General features: G+C 39.3%; 1 protein-coding gene across 10 annotated transcripts in view; it reads right to left on the reverse strand.

Annotated features, from left to right (window-relative positions):
• The window catches only part of Rbp6 (RNA-binding protein 6), a 1,759,572-nt gene that overhangs the window by 115,317 nt on the left and 1,620,536 nt on the right, over nucleotides 1–23,719 (reverse strand). For all 10 annotated transcript variants that reach the window (XM_067141638.2, XM_068226323.1, XM_068226322.1 and 7 more), the window contains 2 exons: nucleotides 16,308–16,392; nucleotides 8,012–8,044 (listed from right to left, as the gene is read on the reverse strand). In XM_067141638.2, coding sequence (XP_066997739.1) covers nucleotides 8,012–8,044; nucleotides 16,308–16,392 — 118 coding nt within the window. The remainder of the gene's footprint in view (nucleotides 1–8,011; nucleotides 8,045–16,307; nucleotides 16,393–23,719) is intronic.

Consider the following 23,719-nt stretch of genomic DNA (forward strand, 5'->3'; position numbering starts at 1 on the left):
CGACAAAATTTGTAAATTTGAACAGGAAAAACTTCGGAGTAAAGAGACAAGCTGCTTGACTGAGCAGTATGTTCCAAGTTGTCAGTGGCGTGGAATGACACTAGAAGGCGAATACGTTTGAATGGCACTTTTATAAATAGGAATGATTAGAATATGAAGGTAAAGTTTGAATTCAAGAGGACAAATTGCGGCAAATATGCGTTCATAGAAAAAGGAAATAGCGACTGGAATACTTTACCAAGGGTGATGTTCGGCCAATTTCCATGTTCTTCGAAATCCTTTAAGAAAAGGCTTGGTAAGCAACTTATAAGGCATCTGCCACCAGAGTTATAGACCTAAATACAAATCAGTGGTGATTGATTGATTGATTGATTGATTGATTGATTGATTGATTGATTGATTGATTGATTGATTGATTGATTGATTGATTGATTGATTGATTGATTGATTGATTGATTGATTGATTGATTGATTGATTGATTGATTGATTGATTGATTGATTGATTGATTGATTGATTGATTGCAGAGAACAGCTGAGATGGCTCTTCACTCCTGCTTCCAAAGCTTAATTCTCAGTATGTCCCAAAAGTGACTGTACACAACACACATTCTTAGACAATATACAAGGTGTCCACTTTTTGAAGTTATATCTCGTAGGTGTGCGTGGCGCGCCGGTGCGCGGTGATGTTGGTTGTAGATAACGGGGCTTTCAAATGTGGTTAAAGTTATATTCAGTTACGAGTTATGCTTCTTTATGTGTAGTTGTGTGTGCTCCTCGAAATAATCTGTGATGTTCCTGAATACAACTAATGAAAATACGTCAAATTTCGTCGAATTCAGTGAGTACGGTGAAATATGCAGGCAGCTCAAATGGTTTGTTAGTAGAGGGGCAATCCATACATTTACTCATGTCACAACCTTAACGTTTATTTTTTATTCTTTCAACACCCAAACCATAAAATACAGATACTAGAAGATGCTTCTTCTTTCTAAGACATCGCTTCTTGTACCCACATCTTGTATCTGAGATACTGAAATACCTCTCCCCCGTGATCTGTAATTCCCCATCGAGATCGATAGCTGCAGTTGCTTAAGTGCGGCCAGTATCCAGCATTCGGGAGATAGTGGGTTCGAACCCCACTGTCGGCAGCCTTCAAGATGGTTTTCCGTGGTTTCTCATTTTCACACCAGGCAAATTCGGGGGCTGTACCTTAATTAAGCCCGTGGCCGCTTCCTTCCCACTCCTCGCCTTTTGCTGTCGTATCGTCGCCATAAGACCTATCTGTGTCGGTGCGACGTAAAATAACTTGTAAAAAAACCGTAATTCCCCTCTCCCTTTCGCCTATAAGGTGGACTAGAGGAGAGTTTCGAACCCAGTGCACTAGTGCACTAGTGTGCTCTTCCTCCTGTGTTTCTATGTAAAACTTTGTGATTTCCTGCAGCCGACCATTTCAGAGCCTGCACTTTAGGATATGAGTTGTGTAGGATTTTGTGTTCAGGATTGACTGTCGAGCTTATAGCTTAAATATATCTGTGCCACTGGTTGTACGGGAAACAATGCTTTCACCGTGCTCCTTTGTGTGTGAGTGAGCACATGAACAAAAAGTGGCCAAGCCCAATGTTGCCTAACTGTGTTTATGTGTGTGGGGGGTGGGTTATGATTCTCTCGTCGTCCCTTAGCGTTAATGTAGGAGAGAGTTCACTCTCATTCCCCTTATAGTGAAGCAGTCACCCTTCCACCAAGATGCCCAGCAATGTTACTTAATTGTTACAAGGCTGATGTGTTATGATTATCTAGTAAGAAGCAGAGACGTTTTCTCAGGGTGTGTAAGTTGTGTAACAACGTCCAAACAAAATGAAAGAAAAATTATTTTATTTCATTTGTTTAAATGTAGTGTTACATTATACCAGGGCCTCTCAGGGTGCATGCGCCTGGTGCATGCACTGTGCACGGTGCATAAGACGACTTCGCTTGGTTGAACAGAGTGCAGACCCCCACTCATCGATATGGAGCAATAGCGATGTCTCTCTCTTTCCCCACGCCTGTCTCGCTCGCTCCCTCTGTCTCCTTCCTCACTTGCTCCGTAGCGCTCCAAATCGGAGCCGAGTTGAGCCGAGCTTACCCGAGTAGCCCAGAGACGAAGAGTTGGTCCGAGCCGAGCCGAGCGGGACCGATGCACAATGCACGGAGCTCTTACGCCTCGATTTGCACGCGTGAGAATTTTGGCGTTTGAGAGGCCGTGCATTAGAGTGTGTCATTCTTTGGTTATCGTTCGCTGTTCCGCTTCAAATACTGTAGTTACACTCAGCACCGTTCGGAACCGTTTGCCACGCTGCCAAGGCATTGGATGTTTTTTCCAACGACTCGGCAGCGTTACTCCCTGGAATCGTGGGTGCGCGCATACGCACTGATTACACATGCCTCATGCTCTCTAAACCTCACCTGGGCGTTATTTCAGCTTATAACGCTTTGTGTTGATTTTTGTTTTCCACTTCCGCTTACGCACTCAAGTCGGATGTTTAAATGTTTTGATGCTTGCTTGTTGTTTAAAGGGGCCTAACATCTAAGGTATTCGGCCCTTTAAATGTTTTAGTACGGGTAGCGAAAGCGTAGTAAACAATTATTAAACACTAGTTTTCATTACCTTCTTATAGTGAAACAAAGAAAACAGTGATATAGAGTGGCCAACCATGCCCAGGGCTGCTGAGGGTGGTTTGTTAATTTTCCGTACTTTAGTTTTACAATATTATATTATTACAGTATATAAATTTTTACAATGGTGAAGTGACTGAATTGGCCACAATACGTTTTTCACCTTTGAAAGAAAACCGTAATTCTCTGCAGACTTTCTCCTTGTTTCCATGCCTTTTTATTACATTAATTAATTTCATGATCTGAATAATCTGGTAAAAGAAATAGGTCAGGGGTGGGGGAAATGTGCGGGCTTATATTTAATCCATTAATTTCATCTATTTCAACGCCTGAAATTGTGCCCCAGGAAACACCACTGGTAAGAATTAATAATTCTGTGTATGTGTGAATGAAAGTGACATATACCATGTAATGCCCCTGAACGCAATAATAATGGAACGTGGATTTTACAGTAAACTGAAACTGTATTGATGTTTTGACAAAACAAAGGGAGACGCTCTCATCATGCTGCCTTGTGTATTCCTGTAGCAGAAAGGCTTCCTCTAGCCTCACTAACTATTTGCATCATCGCTGTATAGCCTATTCTTCGTATCTGGTCATCTCTTTTACCTTACAGTTGTAAGACGTCTTTGTACGAGAGAACCATCGATTGTGTACCCAATGGAAACGTAGACTATTCATCTAGACTAATAAGAGAATTATTTCTTTAAACCCTCAGAAATAGGGCATAGGTAAGTAGATATGCGCACGAATTGTAGGTTTAAAAGTATGGACAGCAGCGGAATTGGAACTCGGGACTTCTTTAGAAACCCGGCGTCCTAACCACTCGTACACAAAGCACATTTGTCGATATTTCAGTCTAAGTCGCTACCTATACAGATAACCTTCAGGTTTTTCATTCATAACGGACGAGACGAATTATCATTATTGTTGTTATTATTTACTATTCGAATTAACGATAATATGCATACGTTGCTTAGATTGTACTGACAATGAAAGCTTAATTTTAGTACACCAAGTACACTTGCCCCATATGCAGTAACTATGTTAATAATACCAGAGAGCAACTTTTAAATAAAAGAACTGAAACAGAAGCAAGTAGTACTACTTAACATATAATGATAAGCTAGTAGTGGTCGTATAGACCACCTATCCTTTATGCTGTCATTTTGTGTTGGCTACGCCAAAAATGTTGACGGCAATTCGAGAACATTTTATATAAATCACAGGGTTCAATAGGCTGTTTTTCTCAGTTGTTCTAACGTCGCACAAACGAATATACTTTTCTTTGGTGGCGATGAGATAGGATAGGGCTAACAATGGGAAGGAAGTGAGGGTGGTCTTAATTAAGGTACAGCCCCAGCATTTTCCTGGAGCCGGTCCCGTGGTGTAGAGGTAGCGTGCCTACCTCTCACCCGGAGGCCCCGGGTTCGATTCCCGGCCAGGTCAGGGATTTTTACCTGGACCTGAGGGCTGGTTCGAGGTCCATTCAGCCTACGTGATTATAATTGAGGAGCTATCTGACGGTGAGATAGTGGCCCCGGTCTAGAAAGCCAAGAATAACGGCCGAGAGGATTCGTCGTGCTGACCACACACCTCGTAATCAGTAGGCTTTCGGGCTGAGCAGCGATCGCTAGTGTGAAAATCGGAAATAATGGAAAACCACTTTCCGGGCTTCAGATAGTGGGGTTCGAACCTGTTAGTACAATGATTACAATATTGTTGCTAGATCCTTAAATGAACTACAGCTACGACAATATAAACAAGTTAAGCGAGACAAATACAGTATTTTGATTTTATATTTAGCCTTCTTGATTACTCCGAAGGGATTACATCGTGGGTATAGCTCGATTATTCATAATAATATTCGACTTTCAAATCGGTCGGTTTGTTACCAGTCAAACTGAAAAATCATCCTCCATACATTGTTCCAATATAATTGTGCGCGCATAAAATAGTAGTTAGTTAGTTAGTTCGTTAGTTGGTTAGATGCTTAGTTAGTTAGTCAGATCCGTCTATTACGACTGATGACAGGAGTTCCCGCAACACTTAATAGGACTGCCGAGTAAAACCACGACGAAGTGAAACAAAATGACAAGACAGGAAAACTGGCGAAAATAGATCTTTCATTAGAAGTTACAAGGAGGAGGCATTTCGTATGTCTAAGAAATTCTGCTTAGCCTCATTTACGTGAAATGAAATCTACCAACAAATTTATCGAGATGAAAATTTATTAAATGAATTCAAAAAAGTTCCTCTCAAGATAAGATACGAATATGGAAATAATCTACCACTGGAGTAAATGAGTTAAAGACTGTTTCTCTCCAAATAATGCATCGCGCTGAGTAAGGGGTCTTGATAAACTTAGAACTACTGAATTCACTCTAGATTATAATTGTGTTGACGTATTACATCTTAATTAATTATAAATGTGTATACTATTTACTGTACACTGTAACTCGTTGTGAACTATCTACCTCCTGCTTGCTGCATTGTTTATTCATCCCAGGAATATCAATGCAATTTCCTTTCAAGTTACCCAGTATTAATATAAGTACTAAAACGTTTGATTAAAGTTCTTTTCGGTTCGTGAATCTAGGCATGACATACTTTAGTTTTACACCGCAGTCAATGATCCACATACCCTAGCAGACGTTTCGCAATGAACTGTGGTGAAAGTAAAATAACCAAAATGTTTATGCAAACAAAGTAACAATGAAACCTATTATACACAGAGTGAAAGATACTCGCAGCCAACCTCAGATAGAGACAGAATATGTTCAAGCAAGCTTGCAGTTTTACGTGACAGCGAAAAGCGTCATCATATACAAGGGACTCATGTTCTTACGTGGAATCCGAATAACAGGGCGTGAATTTTCATTTTTTAAATCATACATGCACTGGCCGGGGGTGAAAATGCAGTGACTACGTCACTCGGCTACCACGCCACTCAAATGATTTTGCGGATACGGAAAACGAAAGGGAGGATCTCTGTGTTCGGAAGCTGAGATAAAATATTAGACAATCAACACATAAACATCGAAGATGAAAATGAGAAATGAAAAGTCATATGGATTTCAGTGCCGGGATATCCCAGGACGGGTTCGGCTCGCCAGGTGCAGGTCTTTCTATTTGACTCCCGTAGGCGACCTGCGCGTCGCAATGAGGATGAAATGATGATGAAGACAACACATACACCCAGCCCCCGTGCCATTGCAATTAACCAATTAAGGTTAAAATCCCTGACCCGGCCGGGAATCGAACCCAGAACCCTCTGAACCGAAGGCCAGTAGGCTGACCGTTCAGCCAACGAGTCGGACAAAATGAGAAATGAGAACGCAGGATAGCATCCTGAGGCTACATGTTGGTATTTCAAGCAAGAAGCAAGCAACCTTGTAGTTTTACGTGACTGTCGATATCCCAGTCATAGGCATGGTACCCAGTTCTACGTGGAATCCGAACCATAGAGTAGTATTTTTGAATTTCAAATGCCCACATGCATTAGCTGGGATTGAAACGACGGCCGCCTCAGCGATAAATCAGTGACAATGACACTCAGCTATCAAGCCTCCACCCAAAAAAAAACCAAATTGGTGCTTCATGTAAGAAGACAGTTCTGTGAACTTGGTGTCCCGGAAATGTTGGCAGATAACCTGCGTCAAACGTGTTCCTAAAAATATATAACCCCAATCGTAAATACACTACTTATCTCATCTAGCTATTGATCGACATTTGAAATGAATTATCCTAAATAAAAACGTGAAGCTCTGTGGAAACGACACAGATAGGTCATATATCGACCGGGTTAGAGATGGAATAAATGAAGCCCCATCTAGTGGCGAGGATAGGAATTGTGCCAGCTGCCGAAGCCTGTCGCACTCCTCTGGGGCAATGATTAATAACTATTTTACGTTTTACTGTTTTACCAAATAACCACAGTTCTACACATATTGTCCGGTAAATGGTTGAACAAGCGGAAGGGAACGTAGCACGCTTTGTTTCAAAACCCCGCGAGGTGTAGAGACGCAGATAAAAAAACCAAACCAAACCCCATGGCACTACAGCCCTTGAAGGGCCTTGGTCTACCAAGCGACCGCTGCTCAGCCCGAAGGCCTGCAGATTACGAGGTGTCGTGTGGTCAGCACGACGGATCCTCTCGGCCGTTATTCTTGGTTTTCTAGACCGGGGCCGCTATCTCACCGTCAGACAGCTCCTCAATTCTGATCACGTAGGCTGAGTGGACCTCGAACCAGCCCTCAGGTCCAGGTAAAAATCCCTGACCTGGCCGGGAATCGAACCCGGGGCCTCCGGCTAAGAGGCAGGCACGCTACCCCTACACCACGGGGCCGGTAGAGACGCAGATACAGCCTACTGAAATTGTGGTGAAATTGAAGAGCAGGCAAAGCTTGTGGCCGGCGCATGGCACCGACGCGGCTTGAGTCAAGCAGTGGCTTATCTTGCCTCGCTTGACTAGCTTGTCCAGTGTTTATTGCAGACGAAGCCGGCAGATCTCACACACTACACGGGCGCGTTTGTTTTCCGAGGACTATTTACAACACAGCCACGTGTAGGTTCTTTGCGATATTCTCAAACTGCACTCGGCATAGAATAGCCTAAGAAACTATGTTAGCATCCTTGCACTCACAGCTTTCTCCTGAGCTTGGCTCGCTCGGCTATTTAATGGATACTCTGTATAGAATCCCAACCACAGAAACGTGGCGTCTCCTTTCTAATGTCATACATGCACTAGCTGAGATTCGAAACGCATCCGCCTTAGTGAAAGGCCTGTAATGATGTCACTCAGCTACCGCGTCCCCTTCCCACTCTAGCATATGAAAATCCTCACCCTGTTTCCAGTCATTCAACCGGTAAGGAATGGAAAAAATGAAGCCCCATCTACTGGCGTGGATAGGAATTGTGCCGGCTGCCGAAGCCTGTCACACTCCTCTGGGGCAATGATTAATAACTGACAGATGAAATGAAATTATACTGGAGAGTGTGCTTGAATGAAAGATAACAGGGAAAACCGGAGTACCCGGAGAAAAAACCTGGCCCGCCTCCGCTTTGTCCAGCAAAAATTTCATATGGAGTGACCGGAATTTGAACCACGAAACCCAGCGGCGAGAGGCTGGCACGCTGCCTCTTGAGCCACGGAGGCTACTCTACATGTACCTAACAGATAATTTATGGCAACCCTCATTATTGCAGCACATCCACAGGAAACACATCTCATTCAGACCGATAAGTGTATTTGACACATTTCATTTACTATATTTACTCGAAGAATCATGGCTTCATCCCTTGGGAGAACACACAAGGTTATGAACAAGTTACTCTGAGTATAGACTTGATACTTACCATCAGGTAAAGCCCCCAGCGACCACATAAAATCTAGAAATTCAGAAAAAAGAATATATTAGACTACTAAGTTAAAAACATCTCAAAATCATATTTTAATTACTTAACCGCGAGCAAAATGCTGAAAATATATATATTTAGGTTAAAATATACATTGTACGACATATAAATTACTGGCATTGTACAAGGTATCTTTTCAAGATATTCAACTGAAAGAATCGTGTGAAATAAATATATACTAAATTGCCGAAAGAAACTAAAACAATATTTGAAAAAGAGGTAAAATGAAAAATGTAAAACATGTTAAGCATCCATGAAATTTCATAACAGCTATGTGAGATGTTGTCTAAACTACTGTACTATGTGCCAGTCTAGCAGCTGAGTTTGAGAGAGAGTCGTGAGTGAATCTGAGATATTTCCAGTAGGGTTCACCAAACAGATGACAGCTTCCCAGAAGTGATCCCTACTTTTTCGGATTTAAGATATATGGAGGGCGAAATTCTAAATTTCTCCCTGTTCCAACATTCTTCTAAGTCCTTCAAAACTCTAAACCTGGGTAACTCACTTCTCCCGTGTCAGCCATTCATAGGCGATCAAATGCTAGCAATCAGCTCTTTGAATGCACTCAACTATTTGCTCTTCTCCATTGTCTTCCATATTGTCAGCTGCTTTTAAGGCCTATTATTCTTGATATAGCTCTTTAAAAACCTTCCCTTCCCAATTAAACTCACTTTTTGCGTTTCCCATTTTCTCATGTCGTGTGTAATGGATTCCTTTCTGAAGTGCAGTACACCTTAATAAAATACGGTTAAATACTAACTGCTATATACTTTTCTCCAATGTTAAGTTAAGAGTGAAATTTATATAGCGGAGAATATCCGAACGAAAGATGCTCTTACAAGGTATGATTCGGAGATCTCCTCTTTGTAATACGTACCATCGTTCTTCTTCTTCTTCTTGGTTACGTAGCGGTTAAACCAGCAGTAATTACCCCTTTCTGTTCTGTTAAGTATAAAGGCATAATTTTCACCAGTTACCGCCAACTGCAAATTGATAAACTTTTTTCCAAAAATGTGATAATATTACACAAATCACACGTAAGTATACCGCCCAATTAAGAACAGGAAATGTTTCAATCTGTCTGGTTAATAAATTAGCTCTCAAGAAACTTCATTTCACTAAACAAGGCACGTGTCTGTCATGTATTCTACCCCACGACACATTTATTTCGTTAGAAATCAAAGTACATCAATTTTCTCCAAGATTTTAAGTGACTGGAAACCACGAACCTTCAACGCTCACCATTATTAGCCTCTTCATAAAAATACGCCATCTGAGCCATTGATTTTTTACATGTATAATGTGTCATTTTTATAACCAAGTCGTGGTCTTAAACAGTGTAATATTTCGCCTCTATGTCGGTCTATGTACCTCTGTGGTGTCCTTTGAATAGCTTACCCCCCTATAATCCACTACCTAGGTAAAGGTTTCTTTACTTTAAATTAAATTTTCACTTTTCTTCTCATATTCCTATATTTTGGTGTACAGATCAGACTCTACGAAAGCTAGTCACGACTTTCAATCAGTGCAACACCACACTTCTCCGTATTGGTTTATACATTCCGATTTCTTCCATTAACATCTCTGCGTACAGTAACAAAGCAGTTATCCCATCTTGCCTCCTAACACCCTGCCCTCTCCCTTTACCTCCAAATCCAATTCATCCAGGCCACAAAGTCTCCCCTTCCTGAAATGCTGGACTTCGGCCGCAGGCTGTTGTGGCTCGAGTGCTGTTACCTCGAAGAAGAGTGCGGCTCATCCAGGACTGTCCCACCAGCCATCTTCTGACTGCAAATTGCTGCAACTCGTCGTCGCTACTCTAAGCTCTCTCTACATTGCGTACGGGAAGTGACAAGGAGCAACTACTGGGCAGCTACTCTACTGGCTAGTGGTATCTACAACTATGGCTTTCTATTCTAAATCGTGTAAAGACAACAAAGAATGAATAAGATTTCAAAAAATGTGTTTTATTCTAATATTTTTGTACAAGTCCCAAAAAACCTACACTATAATAACACAGAGTATTTGTTATTTTTTCTTGTCTATTCATAAAGCGTAAGTCTATGAATGTTTCCATTGCATAAGACTTACTGCACACATGCCATTCTCAAATGTCAGCAGACGTGAATTACTTCACGAGAAATTTATGTTTGGAAAACTTTTCCATTTAAATGACATTCCATTCCTATAGTCATATTTATTAGAAATGACATCCAAATAGTACTCCGATCAGAAACTAGAAAAAACAACAACACTTGTTAGAATATCTCAACTACGTGTACATCTGATATGATTAATAACATTCTGTAATTATGAATAATACTCATTACACATGTTAAAATAGTTATAAATCTAATACCACTAACAGTTACAATCATGTATTCATTAAAATGACTTCCTTCATCAACGGAGAAGACAGGCAGCTGGAGGGCACGTACACTCGGCTCAAAATACAAGATATTCAAAATGCAAAACAATGTAGAAAATAAATATTCTCATCTCTCTTATTTGACATAGAAATTCTACATTACACTATAAAAGATTAGTTTCTTCTAGGAAGACTATCAACTTGAGTTAGTGTTAGTTATTGTAGAAACAATGCCTGTGTCCTTTCACTAGTTAATTAAAAGGATAATCACTAATATTAGAATTCTATAACTAATGTTTATTAAATTCTAAAATTATAAAACGTATTTAATTTACTATTTTTATTTCTACACTGGGCTTTATTATAAATCTCATATCTGATTATTGCCAGCTTGCGAAATACACGGCATAAAATAATAATAATAATAATTACATTAAACAATAAGAACAATCGGAACACTATTAACAATAAATATAATAGTATCAAATGACATGGCAAGCGCTAGTTGACTGCTACGCCACTACACGCGCACTACAACTAAAGATGATGATGACTAGGTATGTTTACCGATGTTTCTCGCATTCATCATCATCATCATCATCCTTATCCTCACGTGACTTACTGTGAAACAAATATGACGCGCCGCCGGCCTCTCGAAGCAAACCTGGAACCCACAAGGCGCTTTCCGGGCCTTTCCTTTTGGAAACCACTTTAGTTTGAATTAGATGGATCACACATTAAACACATATGCAAGTCAAGAAACAAGAATGCCTCCACATAGATAGACATTATGAAATTTCATGAAAGTTTTCCTTGTTATATCATATAATATACAGATATATATCATTAAGAAAATTAAAATTTAGTTCCAAATCAAATCAGAGTAAATACAATTATTTTTACTTTTCTGAAACAAGCTGGTTTTATTTACACGATGAAAGAGGAAGCTTCACGTACTATCAAGTAATGGGGAGACAATTTCAGAACAACTTGTTCAATTAAGGATTTACCTTTGCAATGTACTGCAAAGGCCACTTTAAAGTGTTCTTCTTCTCGTGCAGAACTTTTCCAAAGAGTTCTCGAACGAATTCAAAGGTAGCATTTTATGAGAGGGTTATAACGCAGCAAGTAACCCTTATGAATACCTAAATGACTTATGTAATTTTAATGAAACTTCTTCTTTCATTCAGTTTCCCACAAGATTAGCAAATAACAGTTATTAGTTGAAAACTTTATATTAGAGTCTGTAATCTTGTGAAATGTAAGAAATAACAACGCGATATTGATAATACTGACACTGGGTTATGTGTGTATATATATATATATATATATATGTATGTGCAACTGCTTAGCAGTATGCTTGAAACGAACACATCAAATAACATTAGTTATGGTTGTTTTTCTCTGTTTTCCAAAGTACGAAGGATTCACTGTAATAATTATTATAGTGACATATATAATAGCACACAGTTCTATTGGTAACAGTGGAAGTATTAGCACTGTTTAGAGTGGTATTCCAAAGAATATTCCTGCAGGTTATAAGATGAATAAGTGAATTAACACTGTTCTGCATCTCGGAAGAATGAAATAGAATGTTCACTTCTGCCAGAAATGTGGTCTACACCATATGCATTTTGGACGAAAATTGAGATGAAGTGATTACTGGTAAAATTCTCTTATGATTCATAAATAGTGCAATTTGTCAAGACAATACAAAATTAATTATTGGATTAATTCACATCTTGATCTCGATTCCTTCTGTGCCCAAATATATAAGGCCGAACGTAAACTATATTTAAATAATAATAATAATAATAATTATTATTATTATTATTATTATTATTATTATTATTATTATAATTGTTAATAATTTCGTATTGCTGCTAGTAATCTGGTGCAGCATTGTAAGTGAGACTATCTCGACGAGCGTGGTCGGCGTCTGCTGTGCATAGGAAAAAGCGAGTAAGTGTGGTGGAGAGTAGTGTTGTGCGTTAAGTACAGTACGAACAGCCAGAAAACGAAGTAATTGTTCAATTTAGAAATTCAAATATTTAGTTATTTGATGGACATGAACCTATGAACAACCCAAGGTAAAGAGAATTGTACATTCTGAAATTCCCTACGAATAACAGTTAAATTCTTATGGACACGGAAATATTGCGCAGCTTTTATAATTCTCCGATGGAATAAAATAAATCAATAATGTACTGACTCCTTCAAGCATTCCATCACTATTTATTCATTTCTCAACGACCATAGGGACGCACAATTTGTGTTAGTGTAAATTTCGTTTATTGCTATATCTGAAATAACTGACAAATTAGTTTTGTAAACTCAAAGTCTTTTCGTTTGTTTATTATGAAACTAGAGCCTGTGATCACATCGAAACAAAGATTTAATTTCGGAGTATACTGTAGAACTGCATACGAATAAGCATATTTTCAAAGTATCCGATCTTTACAATAAATTAATAAACAACGTCAGAGCCAAAATTCTACTAAGCCGTATTTCTCTAGCAGTGGACTATGGTATATACATAGTTTAGTATTGTACTTGAAATCTTCAGTTTCCAAAATATTTACAGAGAAAAATGATGAAGAAAAATCATAAAATGCAGAATTGAGTGGGCATTGAACTTGAGCTGCTTATTTCAGATATAGCGCATATTTGGCCTGAGATATGGTGGTTTACAGAAAATGAGCCGTGAAAGCGATGTCACCTTGTAGGCCTATACTGAAAATTTCGAAGGGTGATACTTTATCTCCAATTTTTTAAGCGATTCCGATGGTGTAGATGCTTTGCACGAGTTTTTGAACATTCTTCGTAATTTTACAGGCGATATGCATTTTATCAGAAAGAAAATTAAAGTACTTTTTTCAATAGGTCACAAGAGTGCACAATACTTCTGTATGGTTTTCACCTGAAGAGAAATCCTGCTTGTAGCGGAACTGAATGCTTTTGGAATTCCACTCAAAAACAGTCAACACATACATTTTGAACACTGCAGTAGACTGCAAAAACTACATGATATGGATCACAATTCAACCGACTGAGATATACAGTCATCATGTTTGCCTCCCTCTGCCACAAGAAGATGCAAAAAGAAAAGGGTATTTAAGCCAACCACCAACGGCGAAGCAGGGGCGGTGCAAACGGTGGTGCAATAATGTTGGGTTAAAGTTTTCAGTGACAGAAGCCGGCACTGAACTTCCTTCACAGTGGACAAAGTCGCCACACACATCAGGCGTTAGCGTTTTCCATATATGTTTAATTTCATCTAAATTCCCCTTCTAATAAGAATATAATAACGGCTAAACTACGATAATTTTTTCACTCTATCTCTAAAATTCACTATTTTCAAAATTAAGTACTCATCCCCTCTCGTTCCCTACTAAGGCCTAGTTTCTCAACCTCATTCCTAAAGGAACTACTACTATCAACTTTTAGATATCACAGCTGAAATCTTGGACGCAATAATACTACTACTAAGAAGCTAATTTCTAAGCCTGACCCTACTAGAAAATACCTCGATAGTCATCACAGCAGTGACAATAAATGCACATCAATGCCTACGATCCTTTGGCAACTAAATGGACAAAAGCTGAACATCAAAGGTGGTGGTATCTTAATTGTAGTAGGCACTCGGATACCTCAGCAGAAAGATCATTCCACACCAAACATTTTTCTGGATGAAATCCTCATAGCAATGCAGTAAAAGCATCTTAAAACCATGAAATATCATATTAATGACAGGGTAAAGAAACTAGGCCTTCACAGTAACAAACAATTTCTAACAGTCTTAAAAATGAACATTCCTACTCATCTATCCAAAATATAGACTATATCTTCTTGAGGCCGCTTTGGTAATACTACTCTACATCTGAAACTACAATCACAGCTGATCCCTGAAACGAGTGGTGTGATTCAAAATAGATGAGGTGCCCAAATATGGGAGGAGAGGGGGCAGCCGCACCAGATCGCCGCGGGACACTTCCGAAGCCCTCGCCAGAGCGTTAAACCAACGGAAGAAATTAGAAAAAGGAGAATCACCTGTATTTTCATATCATTATTTCCAGAGACGTAAAATGAGAGACGGATAGTTCTTACTGTTATCAAGCGAACATACGTCGAATTGTTACTCAAATTAAACTACGGGAGCGGTATTCAGAATCGATGGTGCATCAAACGTTATATTTCAATAAATGTAAAAAAGTTTAATTTGTTATCCACAGCATCATTAGGTACCGTAAATCTGTGGTTTATTAAATAAAATATACACCACTCATTCACAATGCTTTAAAAATGGGAGAGATTCATTATACATATTTTACTACAAAGAAAATTGTTTTCTGAACAACATCTATAAGAATGTTTCCCAAATTTGTTCACGGTTTATAATTCGCTTAAGGAAATGAATATTATCCTCTTAGCTGAAGCACTGACATTCACAACAGTAAGAAAAAACTACCAGCCTTCCTTCTCAGATACGATAGAAGAAAGTAGATTACAAAAGCAGGGAAGATGCGGATATATATAGCAGGCGGTGTAATGATACGGCTTCATCAGTATAAGACGTCAAGGAATAAATATTCATGGACATACAGTTGCACGGGAATTCTTAGATTTCATAGATACATTTACGATTATTTGGACTTTAACATACAGCGAACCTAGCAATACACTCCTAAGAGCGTCTAACGAACAGACAAGACTCCTTCCTACATGTGACACAAGCATGCGCACCTTAGGCCAAAATTTGTCCATTTCGACTTCGCGTAGTTTGTAGTTAGAGAGCATGCAGGCCATGAACAAGCAAAAAGCGGGGAACATAAACTTTACCGTATAATTAACATGCATTCCTTTTTTAAATCATTGAGTATTTTTACCCCTACCACCGAATTCATTTAGTCCGAATATTACACACCTATTACAAATACATTCCACCGTAATATGATTCTTCAAACGATTTTCATTTCCGATAGGTGTTTCAACAGTTCGTAAATATCGGACATTCATCCAAAAAACATATGGTAACGGGGTATGTGAAACAATGCCCTTCATGGACAATGAATATTATAAACATATAAAGCGATATTATTATCAAATTATAGTGCAGAACATTAGTACGAGACAACAGCGCATGAACGGTTACATATGGTCTGTCTGCCATCTAGTAAAAGACAAATGCCTCCAACTTGAAGTCCAACGAAGTGACAGTGGGGGGGAAAGGGTACATCGACGCTGGGATGATAATGGCCTGGCACATCATACATTGGGAACAAATCTTTTTTTAGTATTGTGAAACCTAAATCTAAATAGACCTGTGCGGGAAATCATTGGCTCGCAGAACATGTTGTAAACAATGCTAAACATGGAGGGTTTATTGAGGACCGGGTAGGGAGGTAAACATCGGTCAGAGGCCCATAGCAGCAGGAATGGCAGGGTGGTACATAGCAGACATGTCCAGTCCTTGCACACCCAAGAGATCACTCATGCTGTAAGTAAGAGCAGCAGCGCTCGGATTATGGTGGGATCGAAGAGCAGCCGCAGCAGCTGCCGTAGCAAAAGCTCTTTTGCAAGAGGCCGCCGCTTGTACCGCCCCTGCAACGTCGTAAAGTGTGGCGGCAGCAGCGGCAGGTGCATACTGCAGGCAGGTCGGGTTGGAGGCGGCAGCAGCCGTCATGGCCAGTGGCATGGCAAGGCCTGCCAGCCCCACCCCAGCGCCCACGGGTACGGCCGCCGCATGGTGAGTTCCCGAGGAGGCGGCGGCCGGCAAGGGGTAGGGAGTGTAGCGATACGTAGCAGCAGAACTGGCAACAAAGCCGGGGGTAGCCGAGGGAAGACCCGGGTTCAGCATTAGCAACTCACCGTATGCGCTGCGACCAGCCGCCCGTGTCTTTGCTAGATTAGCTGGCAGCATCACCTCTTTAGGCTGTGCCTTCTTGCACTCCACCTGAAACGGAGAAATATTCATTGTAAAAAATGACATATTCACAGTATAATAATAGTAATAATAATAATAATAATAATAATAATAATAATAATAATAATGAACACCTAGCAGAGATACAACCGTACTGTCATCCGATCACAAGTCCTATACGCAGCGGAAGGTTTCACTATGAACAATAAATGCCTGATTGGGAAACTACAGGCCAAAGAAAGGAAGAATTTGAGAAAGTATTTGGGCCCAATTAAAGACACTTCTGAATATAGAAGAAGGGCAATCACGAACTATTACACAACTGTGAAAAAGATAAGTGATATAATATGGAAAATGAGGATTGCCTTTTATGGACTCATAGAACGAATGAGACCAGGAAGGATAATATATGATATCTTTACCAAATTGCAAAGAGGCTGGCGCTCTCTGAAATGGAAAGAGATCTGACAGAAATGGCGATCAAATTTAAAGATATTCTGGAGCATGACCAACTTAAGAAGCACAGTAGGGTTTTCAAGAATAGCTGAAGATAATAACGGGAAAGGTGTGGACAAAGAAGAGAATGGAGCAGCAATCAGAACGAATTTGGGAGTACTGAGTAGATGTTAAAGCTCGAGGAAGGAGATGGTTGAACTGATGTGGTCTATTCCATGGCTGGCGTAAACGTGAACAAATAACTTGCCCTGGCATTATTATTATTATTATTATTATTATTATTATTATTATTATTATTATTATTATTATTGTTATTAAATTTATCGCCATTATCATCTCAATATCCATATTACGAATTTTCTTCTTAAGATAGTATGGCAGTAAAGGTCTGCTAACTGCAGAAAGTTTATGCTACACCGAGACCGGCTGCCAACTGTAAAGCAAATCCTGCAAGCTATTCTGTACAGTTATATTGGTCATCTTGAGGTGCGTATAAGAATTTCGGTACAGACGCGGATAGTGCATTCGTGTGCCCAAATAAATCACAAGATATTCTTCTTATTATTATTATTTTCCTATCGCTTTTTCCCACGCCTGTGAGATCGCGGGTGCGAACTGCCTCGCACATGTGGATTTGGCCCTGTTTACGGCCGGATGCCCTTCCTAACGCCAACCCTATATGGAGGGATGTAATCACTATTACGTGTTTCTGTGGTGGTTGGTAGTATGGTGTGTTGTCTGAATATGAAGAGGAGAGTGTTTGGACAGACACGAACAACCAGTCCCCGAGGCAGAAGAATTAATCAGAAACGATTAAAATCCCCGACCCGGCCGTGAATCGAACACGGGACCCTCTAAAACGAAAGCCTCAACGCTGACCATTCAGCCAATGAGTCGGAAAAATAAATCACAAGATATGTTTCTAGTTAAAGTTTGATATTCACATGCACTAGCAGATAATTGAACGTGCAAAGAACTCGTGCCATCACCGTCGTAGCACAACAGGTATTGTATCCATCATGAAAGTGTAAGTATTCTAGTTTGAGAGCAGATATCATTCAAAATGCGAAACAGCGTGTGAAGATGCCGATATTACAGGCCAATGCCAAAACATTTTCATTGATCTTACTGAAAATTCACGATATATCTTCACAATTACGTGCTATTTATTGATTTATAATCGGGTTTTCTAATACTTGAGTGATATCGTCACTAACTTCTCATGAAGGCGGTGGTTGTTCGAATCCTGGCCAATGCATCGATTGTATTCTACGCAATGATGAAAGCCTGTGGCTATGTTCACGATACGACCAATGGTGCAAAACTAAAAGCTTACTTTTTTATTTTCTTTCTTTTTTTAATAAGTTACACGTGGCTAAATATAAGTTCGTTAAGGAAATAAAGGTATGTTTTAAACATTATTGGAACAATTTAGCATTAAATAAGCATACGATAGAGTAAGAATGCTGTATCATAAGCGTCATACTCGTCAGTATATCGAATGAAATTCAGATGAACAGTGTTACTGCACAGCTGAGAGGGAAAGAGGCAGACATACGATTCGGGAGTTCGTTAATTCAATAAAGCGGAATAATTCACTCAGAATAACTAAATTCATCATATTGCTCCATGGAGACAGACAACATTATGTAACAAACGCCATAGCTATTGTCCACACTGCTCGTCTTGAATCTTTTCTGCCGATAAAGTTAGGTTAGCAAGAAGTATAGGATGACAAAGACAGAGATCAAACAAGTAACTCGGAGAGAAGAAATTCCTAGAAATGTTTTTTTTTTTTTCGTTTGAACCCATTAACAGAGGATAATATATATAAACATCTAATGCCAATGCATTCGCAAGACAATCGTGGGTGCAATTTACAGATAATGACCAGTAGCTTCACCATCAATGACTAGAAAAATCAATATTTGAATCATTACACTCGAAATTAAATTCTATAAATACTGCAACTTTGGACCTTACGTACAACCTGGACCTTGTCCTCCCAAGAAACTACGGACGGGCTGGACAAGCATGAAAGGTAGACGGCTATATCTTGACCTAACTGGTGAACTTATTTGCGTCTGGTGACGGGGAAAATACCGGTGTTCCCCTCTAGCATGTAACAGTTAGGGTATGCCGCATTTACCTTAGTTTTAATGTTCTGTTAGCTTGTAATATGTAGGTTTCTAGGCTGTCTACGGACGGAGTGTAATCTCATTTAGTGGGTGTCATGTAACTGCGTAAGGACGTTCGAGTCTGCAACCTAGTTTTCCTTGTTCACTTTGCTTTTGGTGACTAAGTTTCTCTAACTTTAAAATTTGTCTTTCTAGCACTTCGGTCCTTAACTTTTCTTTCCTGTCTTAGTCACAAAGGTAGTATGGCTTATCGTTTGTGTCAACGGGCCTTCTGCCCCACTAGGTTTTACATGAAGTCATGTCACGGGATTTGATTGGGTTCAGTATCCCATTCCATTTTGTTCTTTCCACTAACCATTTGTTATTCTCTTTCTCGGCCGACTAGTGTGAGCTTCGGCTCCCGTTTTATTCTGGATCCTTCTGAAACATGGGTTGTGTGTTGTTTCCTTCTGAATGAAAGGCAACAAGTGTCACGCGGTTTAGAAGCTGCTAAGCTTTTAGGTATAATAAGAGATATAGTGATGTGGATTCTCGGCTCGTCCGGACATTGAAATTTGAAGTTCAGGGTTCGAGAAGCCTCTGATAAGTAACTATTTGAAACTGAGGGGTCGATTCCCCTCTGATATCTTGGAAGCCTTGACTTCTTTCCTTCATAGTAAATCACAGTTTAAGTTTCTATATCTTTTTCAAGGGAAAAATTTGTTAGTATCAAACCAAGGATAGTCAAAGACTAGCAAGTATTGTCTTGTAAAAGTAAGAGCTCCTTTTTCCCTCTTAAAGATTCATAATTATTAAGCTCGAAAGCCCACCTTGTTATATGATATTATAAATAGTTATTGTAATCTGTTGTTATAAATGGTTAAATTGTTGTTGTCAATGAAAAGAAATTGAAGCAGTAAAGATAAGAAACGACCATTTAGGAAATATCTTCAATTTTTTTTTTGTGTGTGGCCCTGCCGTTTCTTCCCCTCTCCTGCCCTTGTTGCCGTGATAATAATAATAATAATAAGAAGAAGAAGAAGAATACAATATAATATAATACTGAAGGGCCGATGACCTAGATGTTAGGCCCCTTTTAAACAACAAGCATCATCAAAATTCTGCAGGTCTCGACAGACACCAAAATTCTAGAATTTTGCTCAGAGAAAAGGTTTTCTTACGTGCGAGTAAACGTACTAACACGAGCCTGTGTCTTTTAAGTACATCTGAATGTCAACTAACTGCGCTGGGTTTTGATCCTGCATTTTCATATATGTGAAGCAGGCTCCTAACCAACTGAGGTCGTCAGTTCACGAAAGACTGTTGGCATAAAATAATTTTCGTAGTCTATATAGCACAGGATTTGATTTTGACATCACATGTCAGCATTTGTGACACTACTGTACAAAGGTTCTATATATCAACTTGGTGGTGGCAGTGACAGCATATTTCTGAGACATTCCGCTCCTTCATCAAACGGGTTATCACAAATTCTGACTGAGTGGGGAGGATAGCATAACTTTAATAACAATTCATTACACAATGTGGGTAGGTATGCGAGGACAGTCAAAGTGTTGGCCAACAATGCCGCCTGAGTAAAGCCCGGATCTCAGCTAGGCCCGTCTTATTAATGGCTGTCTTTGTGCGGAAGCGCACGCACACACACTTCCTTGCTAGCTCTGCATCACATGTAATGTAGGAGAAGCTTCATAATGCCTTAGCCTTCTGCAAGCTACGCCCGTCATAAACATACAACTACTCCTCACAACACCATAATCGTCCATTGAATATAGGTGCAACTTCTCTTAGGATTGCGTAATGTAAAAGTTATCAATATAAAAACCGTAAGTGGACCGGGGTTAAGAACACGTATCCAATGGAGTGTTTGATTATATAATTGTACAGAAGAAATTAATATTATAAAAATCTAACAGGCATCAACGAGAGTGAAATGAAAGGCCTGACTATGGACCTGAAAAATTAAGAATAAATAGTTCGATCCTGGATCATATTAACTTTTGTCTTCTAAACAGATGTTGCTTTACAACCAACTTTACCACAACCATTTGCTGATAAATTTTGAATTTGTCATATTTGACCCTTACTTTAAACCAAGGGTAATCATCCCAAACCCTGGGCCGAATAATTCACACACAGTTACTACAATAACATGGATTGTTGGACACTGCACACCTTGTTGATGACCAAAGCCGCCCCTAGACCCCATGTACCAATTAAAGAACCAAATTGTAACAATGTATCCTCATGCCATACGAAATATATATATAACAAGTACGTCTCAGACGTTTTCAGTAAGTGGAGGGATAAATACAAATCTTTGTTGCTATTCCTCAAAATTGATTGCAGGCCAATTTTCAGCCCCGCGTTATAGACCTGCTAACATTACTTGTTATTGTGTACATAATCATGTATGCAACTGTTATTATTCGGAATCAGAATTGGGTTTAGTGCCACGGAACTTCAAATAAGGAACTAGCCTTTTATTTGCGTGGAACGAGAATGGGAAGATTCAGTGACTTAATGGTCAGTACTGCTGATGTCATCGTTCGGATTGAAACATCGGTGTAGCTTCCCATTCAAGTCAGAAATTAGACTTAACCACTCGGCTAGTGAAGAGGGTGCCCTATATAATAAAAGTTAGGTACCAACTGAAACATACACAATGATATGAAATGAAAAACAATTATGATTATTACAATTCCTACGATGATTCAGTAAGGGCTTGTAAACGAAGGAAAAATAGGTATGCCATCTCAGAAAAGAGGAATAACTTACAAGATCGTTATTTTCGATGTCCTAGAAGAAATTAAAGAAAGTTTCCATGCAAGATGATTTTATCCTGACAGTTTTTCACACATCCAAAATTATTACTGATATAATTATACCGCTTTTCGCACACCTTGGTGAGGTCACGGGGGTGAATTGTGTCGCACATATGGACCTAGACCTGTTTTATGGCCGGATGACCTTCCTGACGCTAACCCTATCTGCAGGGAAATATTCACTATTGTGTATTTCTGTGGTAGTTGGTACTGTAGTGTATTGTGCGAATATGAAGAGAAATGGGTAGAGAAAATCACAAACACCCACTCTCCGAGTCAGACGAATTAATAAGAAGCATTTAAAATCACCGATCCGTTCAGGAATGGAACCCGGGGCCCTCTAAACCAAAGGTCAGAACGCTGATCATTACGCCAAGGAGCTGAACATAAAATAATAATAATAATAATAATAATTATTATTATAATAATAATAATAATAATAATAATAATAATAATAATAATAATAATAATAATAATAATAATAATAATCCATCCAGCGAGTTGGCCATGCGGTTAAAGGGCGCGCAGATTTGAGCTTGCATTCGGGAGATAGTGGGTTCGAAACTCACTGTCTGCAACCCTGAAAAAGTTTACCGTGGTTTCCCATTTTCACACCAGGAAAATGATCGGGCTGTGTCCTACTTAGGGCCATGGCCGCTTCCTTCCCACTTCTAGCCCTTTCCTAGCTCATCGTCGCCATAAGACCTACCTGTGTCGGTAGTAATAATAATAATAATAATAATAATAATAATAATAATAATAATAATAATAATAATAATAATAATAATAATAATAATAATAATAATAACTAGCATTTGCAGCCGTTCTTCGCACAGGAATTTGGAGTGGATTACATGCTACCTTCAGAATTTATGGGAAGTAACATGGCTCTATTCACACGTTTAATGCGACATGTTAAAATGATATTTTCCTACGAAAGCGTGCGGCAGTAACATGAAATATTATGAAGCTGAAGAAAGTCGAGAGAGAATGATGACAATTTTCGAATTTATTGTACGGTACAGTTCTTGGTCCGAAGTTGTGAGAAATTCTCCATGGTGCTCAGGTTGCATATTTTTTCTCCGACCACTGGCGTAGCGCTCTGACATTTATGATACCTCCCTTATTATCTGTCCTATCGAAAAGAATAAATGACTCTTTCGTTTTTCCCGTTGAAGTGACATACACGGTATGTCCCACGTGATATGGACTAAAAATCCAAATTTTTGTGACCATCTGCGTTATTATCCGTCGTACGATAAATTCGTGCATTGCATAAAGGAACGCAAATGATATATTCTTAAACGTTTGTTGTGCACCGTCTCTTGAAAGACCAAATTTTGACGAATGTATTTGAAAATAATCTTCTTATAAATATCAAGTCCATGTGATTACCATGACATCATATGCACCTGATAACACAATCCTGAGTGAGTAGAATCCAGATACGTATTTCGATTGAAATTAAGTCCAGCACTTTTCCACTTTTAGGAATATACAAACAGAGAGATAGAAACACTACACCAAAGGGAAAAGTTGTACCTCATGTTACCTAGGTGTTCAGATACATAGGTGAGGGTAACATTAAAGCCGAATGAAATATGATGCATCCTATGATTTTCTCCTGTTATGGATCCTTCAATTAACTGTACGTCAGCGAGGGTGTGCATCACTGGCTGCAGAGCATGAAGCCCGAAGAAAATAGTAATTTTCTCCGTCATTTGAAAAGAAAGCGACATTATGTACACAACAAAAATGATTAAAAATGAAGGGGCATTTCACATACAGTCTACAGATTTTACCAGTAATCAATACTGTAGGAGAAAATTGAAAAACATTTCTGGCCTTTCTACAAACTTCCAGTCTATTCGCTGATTTTTAAGTAATATGCACAACGAAACCTCCTCTTGGATGAGTAGATTATAGATGTGAAGTTTGGCC

The sequence above is a fragment of the Anabrus simplex genome, chromosome 2 (assembly GCF_040414725.1).
Source record: "Anabrus simplex isolate iqAnaSimp1 chromosome 2, ASM4041472v1, whole genome shotgun sequence".
Classification (NCBI taxonomy): domain Eukaryota; kingdom Metazoa; phylum Arthropoda; class Insecta; order Orthoptera; family Tettigoniidae; genus Anabrus; species Anabrus simplex.